This window comes from Pipistrellus kuhlii, unplaced genomic scaffold, assembly GCF_014108245.1.
Source record: "Pipistrellus kuhlii isolate mPipKuh1 unplaced genomic scaffold, mPipKuh1.p scaffold_m20_p_16, whole genome shotgun sequence".
NCBI classification, from domain to species: domain Eukaryota; kingdom Metazoa; phylum Chordata; class Mammalia; order Chiroptera; family Vespertilionidae; genus Pipistrellus; species Pipistrellus kuhlii.
The window spans coordinates 34,981,717-35,001,405 of NW_023425471.1; the positions used below are offsets into that span (position 1 = coordinate 34,981,717).

At 36.1% G+C, this 19,689-nt stretch overlaps 1 protein-coding gene across 6 annotated transcripts in view; it reads right to left on the bottom strand.

Annotated features, from left to right (window-relative positions):
* DIAPH2 (diaphanous related formin 2) overlaps nt 1-19,689 on the bottom strand; it is a 960,594-nt gene that overhangs the window by 546,931 nt on the left and 393,974 nt on the right. For all 6 annotated transcript variants that reach the window (XM_036440044.2, XM_036440043.2, XM_036440042.2 and 3 more), the window contains 2 exons: nt 5,793-5,891; nt 3,694-3,788 (listed from right to left, as the gene is read on the bottom strand). In XM_036440044.2, the coding sequence (XP_036295937.1) occupies nt 3,694-3,788; nt 5,793-5,891 (194 nt within the window). The remainder of the gene's footprint in view (nt 1-3,693; nt 3,789-5,792; nt 5,892-19,689) is intronic.

The window sequence follows — 19,689 nt, forward strand, 5'->3', positions numbered from 1 at the left end:
GACCCTAGGAATCATCTAAATTTAGGGCACATTATTTGGAATTAACTCATAGCTGCATATATTAAAAGTTCCTCAATAATTTCAGGAATGATTACTTTTAAGTGTTTCTATGTGCTGTAAGTAGTTTAGGACATTTCAACTTCTTCCACATTGTAAACTCAGTTTCTAATTTAGACTTAGATATTTTTAAATATAAGAGATATTAGTATTTTTATTTATTAATAACCTTAAAACTTGAGCTTGATTTTGCTAATTTTTATTTTATTTTAATAAGACATTTATCCTGCCAGACAACTAATGGACTTTAGTTACTTGACAGAAAAAGTCTATTGACCCACACTAGGAGAGAGAATGCTAGTGTTAATTCCAGTCCCTGGAAAGAAATGTGTTCTTAATTATTTTTTGTTGTTTTGTTGTTATGAGGAGACAACCATGCCACATGAACAACAAACTATGTTTATGCATGGATGGAGTTGAGCGCTGTAATCAACTAGAGCTTACAACAAAGTTAATCTGATGATACATATTTAATGCTATGCATTATCAATGTGCTACATGGTAATTAGACATAAATAGCAAACAGCTCCTATGAATGGCAAATTGATGTTACTTTTGCATCACTGAAGCGAATGTTTCTGGGATAGAATGGAGAAAGAGGCACTGCTGATTCACATCTTCTTCCCCCGCCCCCCCCCCCCCCCCAAAGGTGCAAGCACTCCTTTGGGTGCTGGAAAATGAAATAATTTTTTCAGTCCAGGAACTTCCTGCTTACCAGAAGATACTGAGACATTTAATTGGTCTGGATAAACACAACATTAACTTCCATAGCCCAGGTGAGTCATTCACCAGTTGTGCCTTTATGTATCTAAGCAGCACAATTCCAATCATGCATACTAGTAAATTGTATATTAAATTGTTTTCTACTACAATGGTAACTAAGGAAATGATTTTTGTTTGAGAAGGGGAAGAAATGAGAGAAAATTATAGAGTATCTGGCATTGAGAAGGAAAGAAGTCTGGTGGGGGGGGGGGGAATAAAGGCCTCAACAAAAAGCAGGCACAAAATTGGAGGGGCAAAGGATGCACGGGGTAAAACATACAGATATGTGAAAAACAGTAAGAGGTAGAAGCTTAGAAAAGTGAAGGGAGATCTAGAAAAGGGGAAGAGATAAGACAGGGTCAGAGGAAGCCACATGCAGCAAACAGGAAATGCATGGAAGCACAGGGTGTTACATGCACAAAAGGAGCCTGGCAGTATTTGTACATTCTGATTCTCCTTCCCAGAGTACAATATAAAATTTAGCATAATAATGTGATTTCATAAGTACTTGTTTTGTCATGACGGATAAGATTAAGCCCACAAATTCAACAATTTAGACATAATTTACTGCCATTTCTAAATTGTAAGCAATTCATTCCTCCCAACTGGACAGGATTACCCAATTTAAAAAGAGAAACAACTTTATATGATTTATGCTACAAAAATTCCAGGTAATAGATTTTTATAGACAGATGTTAAAAACTTGTTGCATAGTAGAGGGGCACTTATAACAACAATCTTTCTCTCCTCACATTCTCTAAACAGGTGAAAACATGGCTTAAAAAATAATTTTTTAATGTTGCCAGGAAATAAATACCACCGTAGCATTCCACACATTTACATTATATATGTACCAAAGCATATGAAGGTAAAACTACCCAGTTTTAATGGGTAGAATAAATGACTACATTGATTAATTCTTCAAAATATGGTTCTATTTTCTATACTTGGGTTATACAGAAAAAAAAAACAAAACTAGGAAGCTTCAATTATTGAGTAGGAGTCAGATATTTCTGTGATTTTTTATAATTTAAATTTAAACTGTCCAATTAAAAAAAGAGAACTAAGTCACATTTAGGCTTAATGCTGTCTTCATTCTGACTATTGCATAGAGAATCATGGGACTAAGGAGGACAGGAGAAATGTGATCAGCTATGCATTTCCACTCACAGACCTATGGACTTGCTAGTTGCACAAAGAAAAACATATTTCTAAAAACAGTTTTCTAAAAATTTTACCACAAGGGGATTTTTATTGAGAATAATATACCTAAGTGTGTCGAGATAATGAAGAGCATATATCAACTGATTAAACCTTAGTCTTATAGAAAGTGAATATATTTAAAACATATACATAAAGTAAACTGTAATGCAAGTCTCCACTATGAAATGAAGGAACTGTAAACAATAATATAAACAGAGCCCCTTTAAAACAGAGCCAGAGCGGCCATGTCAGAGAAACTGCCTTGTATATCTTATGCCTTAAATCCTCAGGATGTTAAAGCAGGGCAAAATAACCTCTGGATTGGCCTAAGAAACCTTGTGTCTTGAAAAAGACCTATTTGTAAAGATAATAAGAAAGTTATTATTAAGACTACTGGACTGATGACTACTGGATTAACAAAATAACCAAAAACAACAGCAACAACAACAAAGGCACTATTTAGAATTAATACCACTATGGTTGTTGTATTATCTGTACTAATAGAAATATCTTCCTCTACTAATGCAATTGCTCCCCTTCTCTTTCTCATAAACACTCATTGTCTTTGTCTCCAAACCAGAACATCAGCCTGAATCAGTGTTTCCAGAATAGCTATTCTTCGTGATCTCAAATAAATACCTGTTTGCCTCTTTTACTTTTAGGTTAACATAACTTCCATATAGACACAACCTGCTCAAATGACAAACACTGGTTCTCTGAGATATAGAGACAGTTTGAGGGAGATATGACAAAATTATTACAGCATAAACTATCAGTCTTCTTAAAATCAAAGCAAATGGCATGGCTCAACAACAAACAACAAAAAAACTACAATGACTGCCTTTCTATAGCAAATCTCTGCAGTGTTTCTTCCTAAAAATTAAAACAGACATGGGCAGACAAACCAAGAATTTTAATAATATGTTAGATTTCTAGAATAAAGCACTTTTTGGATTTAATCATCACAGTGGCCCAGTGATCTCAGATGAGGATGCAGAGATAAAGCAAGATAAAACTGTCTGCCCACAGGAGACAGAATAATAGACTAGAACGAGCAATGGTTTTAGAGTCATAATAGACATTGTTCTGAAGGCCAGCTCTGCTACTTTGCCCCGACCAGCTATGTGACATGGGGAAATCTCTCTAAGCCTCAGTTTCCTTATTTGGAAAATGAGGATGTTAGTACTGATTTCATAAGATTGCTGTAGGAGTCAATAAAATGAAATATATCAAATGCCTGGCACAATCCGCAGCACATGTTCAGTGCCTAACAAAGTAACTTTATCATTTACACACTAATCCTAAGAAAGTTATTTAACCTGTTGGCCTCTTCTCTTTTACATCCATAAAATGATAATAACGATATCTACTTTACATAGTCATTATCATGATGATATGAATGCAATTTTCTGTACAGTGCATAATAGGGAATGATATGTCTACATATGCATAAACTTAAACACACACACACATGTCTAATAAATGGAAGAAATGGAAACCGAACCCAGATCTTCCATGTTCAGTCCTCTGACTATCAACACAGCTAGATACTCCTGATTATACTATGTATAATCCAAGCATAGAAAAATATTTCATTACAACTCCATTATAGAAGACAGCAATATAGGAATACATGTGAAATGAATTTTAAAAGGAAAATATGCAAGTTACCTGAATTAAGGCTTCAGTCAACAAGTCTTCATTGACCTCCAAGATAATGTTTTTTATATCTTCATATGGCATACGATATGATCCTAGGAAGATAGCTAAAATAAAAATTGAGTTTATTAAAAACAGAACAGCATAAAATTTTAACATCCTAATAAATACCTGATTCCCATTTAATAGACTTAAAACATTAAAATTCCATCACTAATAATAATTTACAGAGTTATGAACAAATAAAAGTACCTCCCATTCAAAGTATTATACTACACTACTCATCCTATTATCATAGGCTCAAATGTTTACATATTTATATACAAAATAAAACTCATATTAATAGTAGTAATGACTACATGTTTATGCATTTTAGATTGAGCTGATACAAAATGACCCATGAAAAGTTAGAGATTTTATTTCTAGTGGGCCTTTTACTTCAAAGTAGAATTTAGTGTGGAGATTGTCAGATGCATCCAGCACAGTATTTCTCAGGAATGACAATAAAGTAACGAAATACAAGAAAAGCATATCAATCTATTTAGAATTTATCCCATATAGGAAAAAATTAAAGTGTCTGAACATCACTGCTCTCTGGATTCCTGTTGACATTCACATGCTATACTATTAGTTGCTCTATATGTTGAATCACGATTTCCCTTGTCAACATCTTAATTAAATATATATTTTGTCACATTGAAATAATTCAATAAGTTATACCTAGAAAATCTTATGCTTACTCAGAGAGTATTTTTCAATAATACATTATACTTCAGACTCCACTATGCATACCTTTGAAAGAATATTTGTTTGTTCTTACCACCAGAACAGGAATATATTCTTAAGAGTTCTTTTTCATATAAACGTCCCTCTGACTTCTCTGGCACTTAAAAAAACAAAATCCTCACTGTCTAGGTAATTACCTGGATGTAAACACCAAATGGGATCTCCATAATCAAAATTAATAATGTTGACAGATATCAACTAGCAATTAAGATAATACTGTGTTTAAAAAAACACACAACACTAAACAACCACTTTATGAAGAAAATGTACTCCTGGCAGGTGTGGCTCAATTGGGTTAGCACCGATCTGTGCACCAAGAGGTTGCTGGTTCAATTCCTGGTCAGGACACATGCCCAGGTTATGGGTTGGATCCCCAGTAGTTTGTGTGCAGGAGGCAGCTGATGGAAGTTTCTCCTCTTCCTCTTCCTCTTCCTCTTCTTTCTCTCTCCTCCCTCCCTCTCTCCATCCTCCCACCCCGCTCCCTTCCTCTCTCTCTTAAAAAAAAATCAATGAAAACATATTTAGGGAAAAAATGTACCATCAGATAAGCAACATACAAATACACAACAGCTATTAGGAGACTGCTTTTCTGACAGCAACATTCAGGCTGACAGGAGAATGATGAGCTGTTTATTTCAGTTGGATTCCCTATAGCATGTTCTTTAACAAAAGAAACTCCTATGGCATCTCTATGGTAATTAGAAATGCTTGATGTGTTGAAATTTCTCATGCAGAGTGTTTTAGTATCCTCAGAATATAAACACAATCACTGTGGTGACAAAGAATGCTAAATTCAATACAGAGGGGGGAATTTGTCAAAATAAAACATAAGGCCTACTTAAAGGAAGATGGCTTTAACTGTCCGGCTGCTTTAATGAAAGTATACTTAAGGGCTGACTGGTTTGTTAAAGGCTTTAATGTTTAGTAACCAGTTTCGAAGTACAGTGGTTAACAATTTATCTAGCTTCTAACATAATTACTTCAAGCGTAAAGGAGGAGCAGAAAAGGATTTGCCCAATGGGACTAGTGAATACTCTGAAACTGTCACTGCCAAGCTGAGGCAGAAGGAAAACAAAACTCTTTTCAACTCTGCCATAAGTCTCACTGGTCCTCTGACAATGCCAAATTATTAGCACTTTCTAACACTTTATTATTCATATATTTCATCAAGCCTGAGGAAGGCTAAATTATGATGTCCTCCTATCCTGGCTCACGAATTGTGTTTCTGGTAGATGCTAAATATGCCTGTTTGAAGAAGTTACAACTTTAAGTGCATTCAATAACCACCCTCTCATCACCATCCCTATACATGAAACATCACATACACAGATTCTGGGCCGTTTTGGGATCCAAAACTCTCAGCTCTTTCACTCTCTTCTTGGTAGGTTGGGGCTTTTCCTCTAAAGCTTCTGCATTCTTTTGAACTGAAAGAAAAAATGATGATAGATAAACAATAATGGCGCTAATCCAAATGCACAGGATAAGATTATTAAGGCATATTAACTACATTAATAAAGTGCATGTGAAAATTAATAAATGTGTTTATTTAATTAGTTCGAGGTAGAGGATAAACATAAAAATATAGACTTGTTTAGAGGTTTCCCAACAAATTAAATATCAGCACTTAAGCAGAAAAGATAAGCCAAATAGAACCAAAAATCAATTGCTGCTTCTTAACTAATGTACAACATTAATTACTCCCTTACCAGGTACCTACAAGCAGCACTGGAATTAAATATATAGTAAAATCTCCCTAATTTGGACTAATTGAGGAAAAAGACATGCATTTATCCTAACATGATAAAATTCAGGCATGCCTTTAATTCAGAGAAATTGCTTTAAAGTACCTAAGGTAACTTTAACTGCTAAACAGGTTTCCATATAAAATTCCTGCTGAGACTGCTCTGAAGAATAGATATGAACCATTTGCAAGTTGCACAACAGTAGCACCCTTTTGCTTAAACATAATTAACAAACATCAGAGACAGGTCTTTTGAGTAAGTTAGCTCTGTCTTCCCCTCACCATTTTTTTAGTACTGTTTGCTTTCTTGGAACAGAAGATATATTTATGCAGTATTCAAAACGTAATACTGTAGTTTAAAAAGAAAGAATTTAAAGCACCTGAAACTGTGTAGAGAGGCAGTTCCAGGGAATGGCTTTAGCTCCCTATTACATCCATTAGTGTTCTCCCAAATAAGCCATCTCAAAAACCAAAGTGAAAAACAACCTGGCTAGCTGGCTATTATGAAAATGAAGCTTTATGGCAGGCAAATCACTAAAGCCCTCCAATACATAAATTCAACAGCTATCATTGTATTCATTCATGTGTTACCAGTTTACTTCTAATCCTATATAATGAAGATGTAGTATGCAAATTGTTGTTACCCAGTGAAGCATAATGGCAAACCGCATAATGACTGAATCATGGCTCAGTAGGAGGGTGGGGCAGTGAGCTCTGAGTGGTGGACAGCTACAGGAGGGGGTAGGGCAGTAAGCTATGGAGGGGGTGAAGGAGGGCGTGGGGGGGGAAGCTACAGGAGGGCTAGGCAGCAGGTGGAGAGCTACTGGAGGGCAGAAATGAGCGACTGGTGAGCTACTGGCACACGGATTCATACAAAGGGCTACTAGTATAAAAATAAGTTTGTAGGTAATCCTCTAATTAAAGAGAAAAAATGAAATTGACCATACCTTTGCTACACCCACAGGCCATGCCCACAAGCCAATCAGGGTGAGTATGCAAATTAATCCAATCAATATGGCGGTTAATTTGCATATCCAGGCCAGAGCAAGGATTGAAGATAGCAGAAAAAAGCCAAAGGCTGCAGAAGGGAGTGAAGCTGTGGAGAAGCAAGCAAACAGGGCAGTGGAGAAGGAAGGGAAGCAGGCAGGTTGGGAAGAAGGGAGAGAAGCAGGTGGGGCAGCAGAGACTGCAGCAGGAAGTCATATTGCAGGAAACTTCCTGCAAGGGGCCTCTAGTGGGACCATAAGAAAATGAGTAAAGTCAATATATTTGTTCAATCAAGTGGAGTGATACATTCTTCATCACTGAATTATATAGTCATGAACATGCTCTCTATTTATTACTTTACATTTTGAGGTAATTATTACCTCAAAAATACCTTCAGTATTTTAAGCTGACTTTAGTATGGAGATCACAAAGGAGTTACTGATTTTCATTAGGGGAAAATCAATACAACCACAGTACTTTTTATTTAGCTATGTGTTCGAAGATGTTAGCATCTGGAAAACTTTCTAGATATATTACAGAAGGTATCAAAATACTACACGTCCATTAAGACCAACTTTGTTTACATGATGCAAATATATGAAAATTAAATAGTTTACTATAAAATAAATTATCTGAATAAAGTCCTAACAGTTCTAAACTTTACCAGTATCATCAACCTAAAATGACTCAGAGTCTAAGGAGACTAGATAGTAATTACACTTAAAAATCATAATCTTTTCAGAAATGATAGGTAATTTGCCATGTTTACTCAACCACAATAGTTACTGCTAGTACTGGAAGAAAAATTACCTTTTAAAAATATGTTCTTATTGATATTTTACAGAGAAGAAGCGAGAGGGATAGAGTTAGAAACATCAATGAGAGAGAAACATTGATCAGCTGCCTCCTGCACCCCCCTACTGGGGCTTGAGCTTGCAACCAAGATACATGCCCTCAATCAGAATTTAACCAGGGACCATTCAGTCCACAGCCTGATGTTCTATCTGCTGAGCCAAACTGGTCAGGGCAAGAAAAATTACTTTCAATGTATTTCTTTTAAAATCATCACATATGTTCCTCAAATGATCTTTCTAAGAGCACAGTGTCTTTCCTATGCAATAATCAGCAATTTGATTGATTCCATTTTGAAGCCACCCCCAAGCTTAAGACAACTATATAAGGAAATGAAAGTCCAAGAGTCATTCCCTTTGTCAATAAAAATATTATCCGAATCATACTGAAATTACTTCTAAAATAATTCATTAATTTTAACTCAGAGTAATAGCCAAGAAAACTGTCCTAATTTCTCAGTATGTTTTAAACCCCATTGCTGGAGACTGGTTACACAAGTATATATAGGATAAAAATACTGTAGCATGAAGGATCCATTAAGACTATACTGCAAACTAACAGCCTCCTAATTACCCTAGACATACATAATGCTCATTTTGTACGCCTCATTTTTGCATTTTTCATTAGAATTGACTTCAACCTCTCTCCTCTTTAAATGAACAAGTTATTTAAAATTAAGATTAGATGTCTCAAATATCTAGAGTTCACAGTTTTGTTTTTTGAATCCTACTATATTTCTCTTGTATTATGTATGCAATTTGGATTTATTGTAGATTCAAGAAATGGTAAGAATTCTATGAGTGGGCACTACTATTCTGAGAATTACTAGAGAAAAGCTAGTTTAAAATAGTCTCTTAATTAGACAGACTTTCACAAGCAATGATGGTTCGTGATCAGTAGATATTGCCTAGTGGCTATTATTGCCCTTTGCTTTTTTGTGTCTAAAAGCATCCTTAGCAATCACAACCATAGGTTTGGTAGAGAATTTGAAGAGAGACAATGATACATAAAATTTACCTAACTAGTATTAAAGGCTTCATATATTAAAATGTTCCTGCTTTCATAATGACCATAAAATTCTATTTGTTCTGATAGGTTTTTATTCTATATATGTTTCTAATGCTTAGAAAACATTAATATCCCATAACTTGGTTAAAAAATGAACAATTACATAACTTGATTAAAACTTGAATGGATATTTTTCCAAAGAAGACATACAAATGGCCATCAGATATAGAAAAATATGTCCAACAGCACTAATCATGAGGAAAATGCAAATCAAAATTACAATATCACCTCAGGTCTGTTAGGATGGCTATTATTTAAAAAATATGGGTTAGTGAGGATGCAGAGAAATTGAAACCTGTGTACATTGTTGATAGGAATATAAAATGGTGCAGTATCTCTAGAAAAAAAGGTACGATGATTCCTTAAATAATCACGGATAGCAGTACCATATGACCCAAAAATCAGTTCTGGGTACATATCCAAAAGAACTGAAATCAGGATCTCAAAGAAATATCTGCATTCACATGTTTACTGCAGCATTATTCACAATAGACAAGATATGGAAACAAACTATATGTCCGTTAAGGAATGAATGAATAAAGAAAATGAGACACACACACACACACAACGGAATATTATTTGGCCTTTATGAATAAGGAAATCCCACCCTATGAACCTAGAAGACATGTTAACTGTAAAAAGTGAATCACAGAAGGCTAAATGCTTATATAAGTAATCTCAATGCTTTACTAGTATGTAAATGCTTTAAATTACTTATAAAAGCAATCTAAAATGTAAAACTGATAGAAATAAAGAGTAGAATGATGGTTGCCAGGAGTTGGAAGGTGGGGGGAATAGAGAGCTTCTGTTCAAATGGAATAAAGTTTTAGTTATATGAGTAATTCTAGAGATCTGCAGTACAACATTGTGTCTACAATTTACTAGTACAATACTATACTGTGCACTTAAAATTTGTTAAGAAGGTATACCTCTTATTAAATGTGCACATAATAAAATATAAATTATTTTTAAAACTTAAGATAAATTATAGTGATTCTTTAATTATTTTAAATTACTTTGATGGGAGTGAAGATATTTTAAGTTTCAACACAAAAACTCAAGAACTGTTTTTGTCATCAATGGCTCTATGGTCCACAGGCCTAAAATGAGGCCTCCAGTCAAATGCAATCTCTCACTGAACATATCAAAAACCATATAGCCACTATGTTTGAATCTGATGGATTGAATTAATTTGGGCACAAAAATTGGCACTGCTAACTGACCAACAATACTGAAACATTATAAAAGTCTGTATGAAGATAATGATGTAATAATAAAGATATTTGTATTATTATTAAATACATGCTAATATCAAGATACTCATTATCTAAGGTAAAATGCCCACTGAGTATTCTTATATTTCCTTTAATTCATGGATTTTTACATGCAATTGTAGTATAAATTTATTCCTTTACCACTGAGGGATGTTCATCAGCGTAAACCAAAGTACACATGGTTATATTCTTTTCCCAATCAATTTTAGGCAATGTTAAGAAATTTCCTATTATTTTCCATTATCCCAGTGGATACATAGAACATCTGAAAAATGTGTAATTTGTAGCAAATATTAGAAAGGTATTAGAAATGGGCAACATTGAATTATTTCACAGTGATAACTAACCATAAATAACATAATAATAAAAATTTTATAACTATATTAATTTATTTCAAAATTCCAGTGAGAAAGATTGATTGCTAAAGTCAGCATACTAGTCATTCATTCATTTATTCATTTCTTTTTTTATTTTTTTTATTAAAAATTTTTTTTATTGATTTTTTACAGAGAGGAAGGGAGAGAGATAGAGAGCTAGAAACGTCGATGAGAGAGTAACATCGACCAGCTGCCTCTTGCACACCCCCTACTGGGGATGTGCCCGCAACCAAGGTACATGCCCTTGACCAGAATCGAACCTGGGACTTTTCAGTCAGCAGACCGATGCTCTACCAGTGAGGCAAACCGGATTGGCATCATTTATTCATTTCTTCACCAGCAAATATTTATCACCTTCACAATGTATTAGCCTAGCATGAGAGTACAATGCTACACAAGACTGAAATATCTACTCATACTCTTAAATACATGGTAATATGTAAACTACTAGCAGGGGTCCTCAAACTTTTTAAAGTGGGGGCCAGATCACGGTCCCTCAGAGAGCTGGAGGGCCGGACTATATGAACTACTAATTCCTACTGTAACACCTCGGCTGCACTCACTGCCCAAAAAACCTGGCGGGCCGGATCAGACTCCTCTGCGGGCCGCATGTGGCCCATGGGCCATAGTTTGAAGACGCCTGAATTACGGCATTATCTCCAAAAGATAGTTAGCATTCATAATTTTCTTATCAATAACAATATAGCTTAAAATAATTCATACATATCACTAAGAAAATTTCTTCTTGCTGTTGATAGCCACAGTTCCACATTAGAGAATATTGCATCTCTTAATCAGCATTATCTGATGTGTCAAATCATATTATAAGGATTATGTGGAGAGGTGATACTTTCTATTAAGAGTACTATCCTAATATATAAAAAGCCAGGGGCCATCACAACTGAAACAACCGGACAGATGACCGAAAGGCAGGCTGCGTGGGGCGATCAGGCTGGCAGGAGGGTTAATGAGGGATGATCGAATGACTTAACAGCAGGCTGTGTGGGGTAACCAGGGCAGAAGGGGGGGGGGCAGTAAAGGGCAACCAGGCCAGCATGGAGGGTATTTGTGGGCAACCAGGCTAAGGGGAGCAGTTGGGGGCAATCAGGCTGGAAGGGGGGGCAGTAAGGGACAACCAGGCCAGCAAGGGGGTGGGGGGCAATTAAGGGCAACCAGGCCAGTGAGGCAGGCAATTGGGGGCCACCAGGCTGGGATCAGGCCTAAACTGGCAGTCAGACATGCCTCGAGGGGGTCCTGGATTGGAGAGGGTGCATGCTCGGGTGAGGGGAACCCTTTCCCATGCATGAATTTTGTGCACAGGGCCTCTATTATACATACATACATATATATATATATATATATATATATATATATATATATATATATATAGCCAGGGTAAATATTGCTAACAGTAGTGTCAAAACCACACTAAAAATATATGTAACTTCATGTACACATGTATGTATCAATAAGTAAATGCTCAACTGTTGTTTTATATATATCACATAAATATAGGAATTGTGATCTCCCTGAATAAATACACATTTTATCCATATGTATACAATTCCAGAAGTGATTCTAACTATATTCTATACTCTAATATTTTTTTCCTGTACTAGTTGAGATAGGTGTAATTTTAACTCAATGTCAAAGTTAAAATGATTGCAAATATGACAATACCTCACAGGGAAATTTTATAATTTCTATGTGCAAGAGCTACAATGATTTTTTTTCAAATTTAATTGTTATTTTCCACTCTTTTGTAAAAATGATCTTTACTCTTGCATTTCTGAAAATATCAAACCACTGAAAATGAGCAAATGATTACATATACATATCTATACACATACATACGTATTATAAAGATATATGTATAATACATATATATGGAACACATAAAAGAAGAAAGTGTAATATTAATGTTAATAACTATAACAATAATAATAGTGGCAGTAGTACTAGTAGTAGTAGTAACCATAACCACAATCATTACAACCACCACCAAAATCAACTTTCATTAAATAATTAAGGCTCTGTGCACAAAATTTGTGCACTCAGCGGGGATCCCTCAGCCTGGATTGCGAGAAGGCACAGGCCAGGCTGATGTACCCCACCAGTGCACAATCGGGGCTGGGGAGGGACATTGGAGGTTGGCCAGCTGGACAGGGACCACAGGAGGGCTCCAGGGCGTGTCTGGCCCATCTCTCTCAGTCCTGATGAGCCAGAACCCAGCAGCAAGCTAACCAAACTGCTGGAGCATCTGATCTCTGGTGGTCAGTGCACATCATAATGACTAGTCAAGAGGTCAGCTGATTGCTCCCCTGGTGGTGAGTGCATATCATAGCAAGCAGTTGAGTAGTCTTAGTATATAATTAGCATATTACGCTTTGATTGGTTGAATGGCCAACCATATACTTAGCATATTTAGCTTTTATTATATAGGATATGGTCTGTAGAGCAGCACAGCAGAAGTGTGTTGGGACCGGAAATATCTGCTCTGTGGCTGGCACTAATTTGATATCACCTTATACAATCAGTATTAGCATTGTCATTTCACAAAGGAGAAAATTAAAAAACAGGAAAATTAACTCATTTGCACAAGATGATACAGCAAGTAACAGAAAGATGCTCAATTTTACCACTAATCAGGGAAATGCAAATGTAAACAACCATGAAATACTATCTCACAGACATCAAATTGGAAATAACAAAAACATCTCATTAAAGCATGTATGGATAAGGAGGCAGAATATTGATTGTGCCAACAGTAGTAGTAAAAATTTGTCTAACAACTTTAAAATACACATTTATTAACATCTAATATATTTAAGGTATGCAGTTCATAATTATAACCCAATCCTTCCACTTGTATGCCAAAAAGTCAAGGAAATAAGATGTTCATTGTCACAATGCTTACAACAGTACAAAAGTGAAAACGACCCACATGTCAGAGATTATGAAATGGATAAATAAATTGTGGAATATTTGATAAAACAGACTAACTCAGGTGAGGGGTTGTCCATTAATGAAAGTCCATTATATAATAAAGCAGATTTTGCAAATGCATGTTAAAATATTGACAAATTATTTTACCTATTTTTACTTATGTAGACACATTTGTGTAATTAAAATTAAGTATGTATGAAAAGTTAATTTAACCAAAATTTTTTAATTTGAATTACTGCAACTTTAAATTTACAATGAATAGGTTTAGCAAATGTGTGCCTTCACCAGTCACTGCAAGTAAACAAATGCATGCAGCTGGGGAATGGATTAGCACACGTGGGAACATCAGCCAGCACCCATTAAAACTGCTGCAGAAATTCACTCCACTCAACAGAATCAATTACTGTGAGCAATGTAGTGTGATCATGTGCTGATCATTCCCGAACACTTGGATTAAATATGTATACTATAGATGTAGATATGTAATATTTATTTATGTTTGTTAAATTACTATAGTGTTTTTTCCCCACATCTGGCCTATTCACTAAAATTTGTTTAAAATTACAGTGAATTAATAACAAAAAAACCCCTATTAATTTAATTATAAGCAAATCTTAATTAAAAGCATTTTTACACGAACAGGGTAAAACATATGACATATGGACTGGAAATTTTGTCTGTTAAATAGAGGTCCACAAAATGGAGGTATTACTATATAATGAAATATGAATCTGCATTTTCAGTAACTGTACTACAGCTAAATATTTCAGCATGGATCCCAAATATGATATTGAATGGAAAAAATAAAAGTGGTAGAAAATGATATATGTTGTATAATTGCACTCATCTAAATAAAAAATAAAATGCAGACTAAACTTGTGTACTATATTGCTTATAGATGAGTATGTCCTATATATAGATGAGCATTGTCCTATATATAATAAAGAGCTAATATGCTAATTAGACTGCACAGCAGAATGACCTTCAGCATGACCATCTGGAAGACTTTCCAGATGAAGCCAGCGCTGTGAGGGCCAGCTGAGGCTGTGAGGGCCAGCTGGGACTTCAAGGGCTGGTGGGGCTGCGAGGGCTGAGCCCCTTACACAAATTGTGTGCATCGGGTCTCTAGTAAAATTATAAAAACATAGAACAGATACTCAGCAGATTATTAACAGTGCTTATCTTGGGGGAGCAAGGTGATACTGGAATAAGCAGAAACCTAAAAATATCTACTTTATCTCTAATGTTTTATATTTTTAAAACTAAAAACCTATAGCACATATGACAAAATGTTAATATTTTCTCAATCTGGGAGGCTAATAAATGGGTGTTTGCTATATTAGCTTGCAAATGTCCATTTTTGCAACATAAAAATGAAAAGGATATTACTAAATTGCATAAATATACCCATCCCTTTTTATAGTGTATAAACTTTTAGCTTTGGCAATCCCAAAGACCAAGTATAGCTAGCAATCAGAAACAATAGGGGAGATAATAATAAAAAAATACAGGTAAAAATTAGTCAGTGTGGTAAGCAAGCACAATTTTCTTTTAAACTGTTTTTTAATCCATTTTGTGAGGAATAACACATTTGTTTGCGAAACCTTGGGAGGAAAAGCTGATGCAGTATGGAGTAGGAGATTACATTCCCGACTCCCTTTACATGCCACATAGCACAGCTGTGAAGCCTCCCCTCTCTGTTGCCTACAGCTGTGCACTAACTCAGGCGTCCCACAGAAAGGGATTTCATTCTGATACCTGCAGCCATAGGAATGGTATTACCAGGGGTGTTCTGAAAATTTAGAGCACATTAAACAAGAGTAATGGTTCTAATGGTGGGAATCACACACACATACTTTATAATGATTTCTTAATTAAGGAACAGATTTTACTGGTTGTAGTTTAGACAAGAACCCCCCAAATCAGGCAGCACATGTAACTGCAAATTAACATCTGCATAACTAATATACTTGCACACCTGTTCATTAAGCCTATTACTGAACATTGCTAAATGTCACTAGAACACGATGTTTAACAACGTGTAATAGCTAATGTATATTTTCAATTGGGCTTCAATAGCTCAGCAGGTAATGTATATATTAGGAAGGACAAATAAAGTTAGCTTTCAGATTTCAGAGAGAATTTCTCTTCTTTGAAGAGATGATTTAAATACCAAAACTGAAATATAGTTTTAACCTCATCCTGGTATTTGACAAATGAGGTTGTAAGAATTCCTGTTCATGTTGAACCTATGTGAAATATCTTACTCAAGCTATACATAACACATTTACTGGCAGGTTGGCTCTGGCTTTGTAAGTATGGATTGATGTTTTTCTGGCCATCTCATGCAATAAGAGAACCTCTCATTATGATAAATGTCCAAACTGATGTCAAAAACCGGTAAGTCCAGCAATAAACCCTAAGGCTATGTATGTCAAAGAAGAGTACTAAGAAAAACATACCAGTAGAAATCAGTATGATAATATCTAGTACTATGGGGGAATTCTTACTGAGTTTAGATATTTATCATATCTAGGCTTTTCTATTCAATGTGGTCCACCTCAGACTGATACAATTCTGCACACAGTTTAACCTTGCTTAACAAGACTGAACAAAATAATACCCCAAAATATGTGTAGCCAGGGTCTCCACATTGTAGGACTGTTCAATCTTGGGCATGTCTGGAATAAAGTCAGTGTTGTGGATCCCATCAAATATTTTTTTTCAAATAAAAGGCCACTTGGAACTCATTCTCCTAAAAACAACTAATCAAATTCTGGATATTTCCACATGAATGTCTAATAAGTGTCTCAGATTTAGCACATCCCAATCCAAATTCCTTATCTTACTCCCAAATCTGCTTTTTAGTTTTCTCCTTCACAACAAATGGTAACTCAATCCTGTTTAAGAAAAAAAAAAGAGCTAAGTCAACATTCATTCTTCTCTCTCACAGGACAAATCCCACTCTTGGGCAAATCCAGTATTTTATTACCTCCACTTCTACCTAAGGATTTCAAACCACCATGACTTCTAGCCTTTGCTATTCCATCCATCCTGTCAAAACTTTCCAATGGTTTTCTGTATTATTCAGGGTAAAAACTGAAGTATATACAATAACCTGGAAAGTCCTGCTTTATATTTAATGTAGTTTCCTTAGCTCCTCTGACTTCACATCTTGTATCTTTCCTCTCATTCACTCTATTCCAGCCACACTAGCTGCCTTGCTGTTTTCAAATATACCAGAACAACTCACACACCAGGGCCTCTGCACTTGATGTTATATAATCCCCTGATCTTCCCTCACTTATTTCAGGTCTTGGTTTAATTTTCCCTTTTCACAGAGACTTTCCTGATGATGTTGGTTCAAAATCACAACTCCTCCCTTTTGGCACTCCTTTTTCCTTTTGCCTGCTTCATTTTTCTCCATAGCAATTGCAATTATTACCTGACAAAATGCCCGTCTTATTTATTTCCTGTCTATGCCTTACACTTTAATGTAAGCTCTGTTAAGAGTAAGGATTTGTGTGTGTTTTGTTCACTGTTATGTGCTAGTATCTAGAATTGTACCTGGAAAAGAACAGGTACTCCAATTATTTTGTCATTTATCCTACACATATATTCTAATTTTTGCACAATGATCAATGTATAGGATTATGTATTCCAATATTATTAATAGTAAAAAAAAATTATAAATGTTCACTAACCAGAAGTAAATTGAATAAATTACAGTATGTTGTGCATTATTTATAAGAGCAAAAGATTTAGAATTATCTGAAAGCTCATCATTAGAAAACTGCTTGATTAAACTAGAGTTTGCCCACTCAATGGAATACTCAGTTGTTATATCCATGACCAAGGGAGCTCTTTATAGAATATTGAATGATCTTTAGTAAATATTGTTAAATGAAGCAAATAAGGTATTCAAACTATACAGTACATTTATGGGGAAAGGGAAAGAATACTTATATGTATTTGTTGATATATGCAGAAAACATTTCTGGGAACATTTTTAGGAATTGCATTGTATTAATTGATTCTAAGGAGGAAACTGAGTAACTGACAGTGCGAGGAAGAAATTTCACTCTAGGCTGTCTTTGTGTCTCTTGAATTTTAAACCATGTGAACATATCATCAATTCAAAAATGAATAGGAAAACAAAACAAGAAAGAAACAAAAGGATGCCACTGCTAAAAGTTTCCGATACATGAATGCAAAGGAATGCTCTATGGCATAAGTTACTAGAAAAGTAATGTGTGCAATTCAGGTTGTGGTATGGGCATGTAGCCTAGGATCCACATAGCATGATCAACAGTCACAGCAGAGGAGGAACCAAGTGACACACACCAAATGGTGGCCTACCCATAGAGGCACACTGTAATATAGAAGTGAAATTCAAATAAAATAATTTTAACAGCACACCTATATGTTATGTGTGGTGTTGTGGAGGTGGGAGCTTAAAGAGCCACTGCTTTCAACAGGCCTAATGGATTCCATATTCTTCATAATTGTATTATGTCTGATACCCATATTTCTCATCACTAATATCAATGTATTCATTTTCTTGTTCACCACTTATTAGTTATCAAAGGAAATCAAATTGCAAAAAATTATTAAAGCACTTGCACAAATGTTTTCTCTACAGACAAAAACAGCAATACTACAAACACAGAATTTATTGGTTGGTATACAGCACTATCATGTCTGTGAAAATACCTGGATGCATTGTATAAAAGGCAATTATAAGAGTTTCAATTAATTATAATACCTGAAAGGATATTCTGAAGATTAAACACATAAAAGTCAAGGGCAACCTAGACATGATAGAAACAAGTAGGCTTCTCCTGGAGAATTCCTAAATCAGTTCGGGGGAACTGGAGAAGACCAGTTCCTGGAAGACAAATTCAGTTACATTATTCACATTATACTTTCTGTCATTTTACTTTTATATCCAGACTATTATGTCCTGGAAAAATATGAGATGCCCATAATAATTAAGAATCTACTACATACAACTGCCCTGGGTGGTATGGCCTGTAGTTAAACTATTAGAGCATCAGTCCCAGCCAAGGGAATGTACCTGGGTGGCAGGTTCTATCCCCAGCCCCAGTTGGGGTGCATGCAGGAGGCAAACAATCAATGTGTCCAATGTGCCTCTCTCACCTCTCACACCTCTCTCTCCCTCACTCTCTCCCTCTCCCTCCCTCCCTTCCATACTCTACAAAAAGCAATAAAAAAGATATCCTCAGGTGAGGATTAGAGAAAAACTATATAATAAAAATCTAATATGCTAAGTGTCCAGTCATCCAGTCTGCTGTTCAACCAATCAAAGCTTAATATGGCAATGATATGCTAAGGCTGCTCAACTGCTCACTATGATGAGCACTGACCACCAGGGGGCAGACAGTCGACCGGTCGAACAGTCACTATGATGTGCACTGACCAGCAGGGGAAAGATGCTCCAACCAGTAGGTTAGCTTGCTGCTAAGGTCCATGGGATCAGGACTTAGCGAGACAGGCCGGACACACCCTGGAGCCCTCCCACAGTCCCTCCCCAGCTGGCCAACCTCCTGCATCCCTCCCTAGCCCCGTTGTGCACCAGTGGGGTTCCTCGGCCTAGCCTGTGCCCTCTCACAATCTGGGACACCTTAGGGCAGGCGTCTTCAAACTACGGCCCGCGGGCCACATGCGGCCCGCAGAGGAGTCTGATCCGGCCCGCCAGGTTTTTTGGGCAGTGAGCGCAGCCAAGGTGTTACAGTAGGAATTAGTAGTTCATATAGTCTGGCCCTCCAGCTCTCTGAGGGACCGTGATCTGGCCCCCACTTTAAAAAGTTTGAGGACCCCTGCTAGGGGATGTGGGAGAGCCAGTTTGGCTTGATGGCAGAACGACTAGTTGCTATGATGCACACTGACCACCAGGGGGCAGACACTAAATGCAGGAGCTGCCCCTGGTGGTCAGTGTACTCCCACAGGGGGAGCA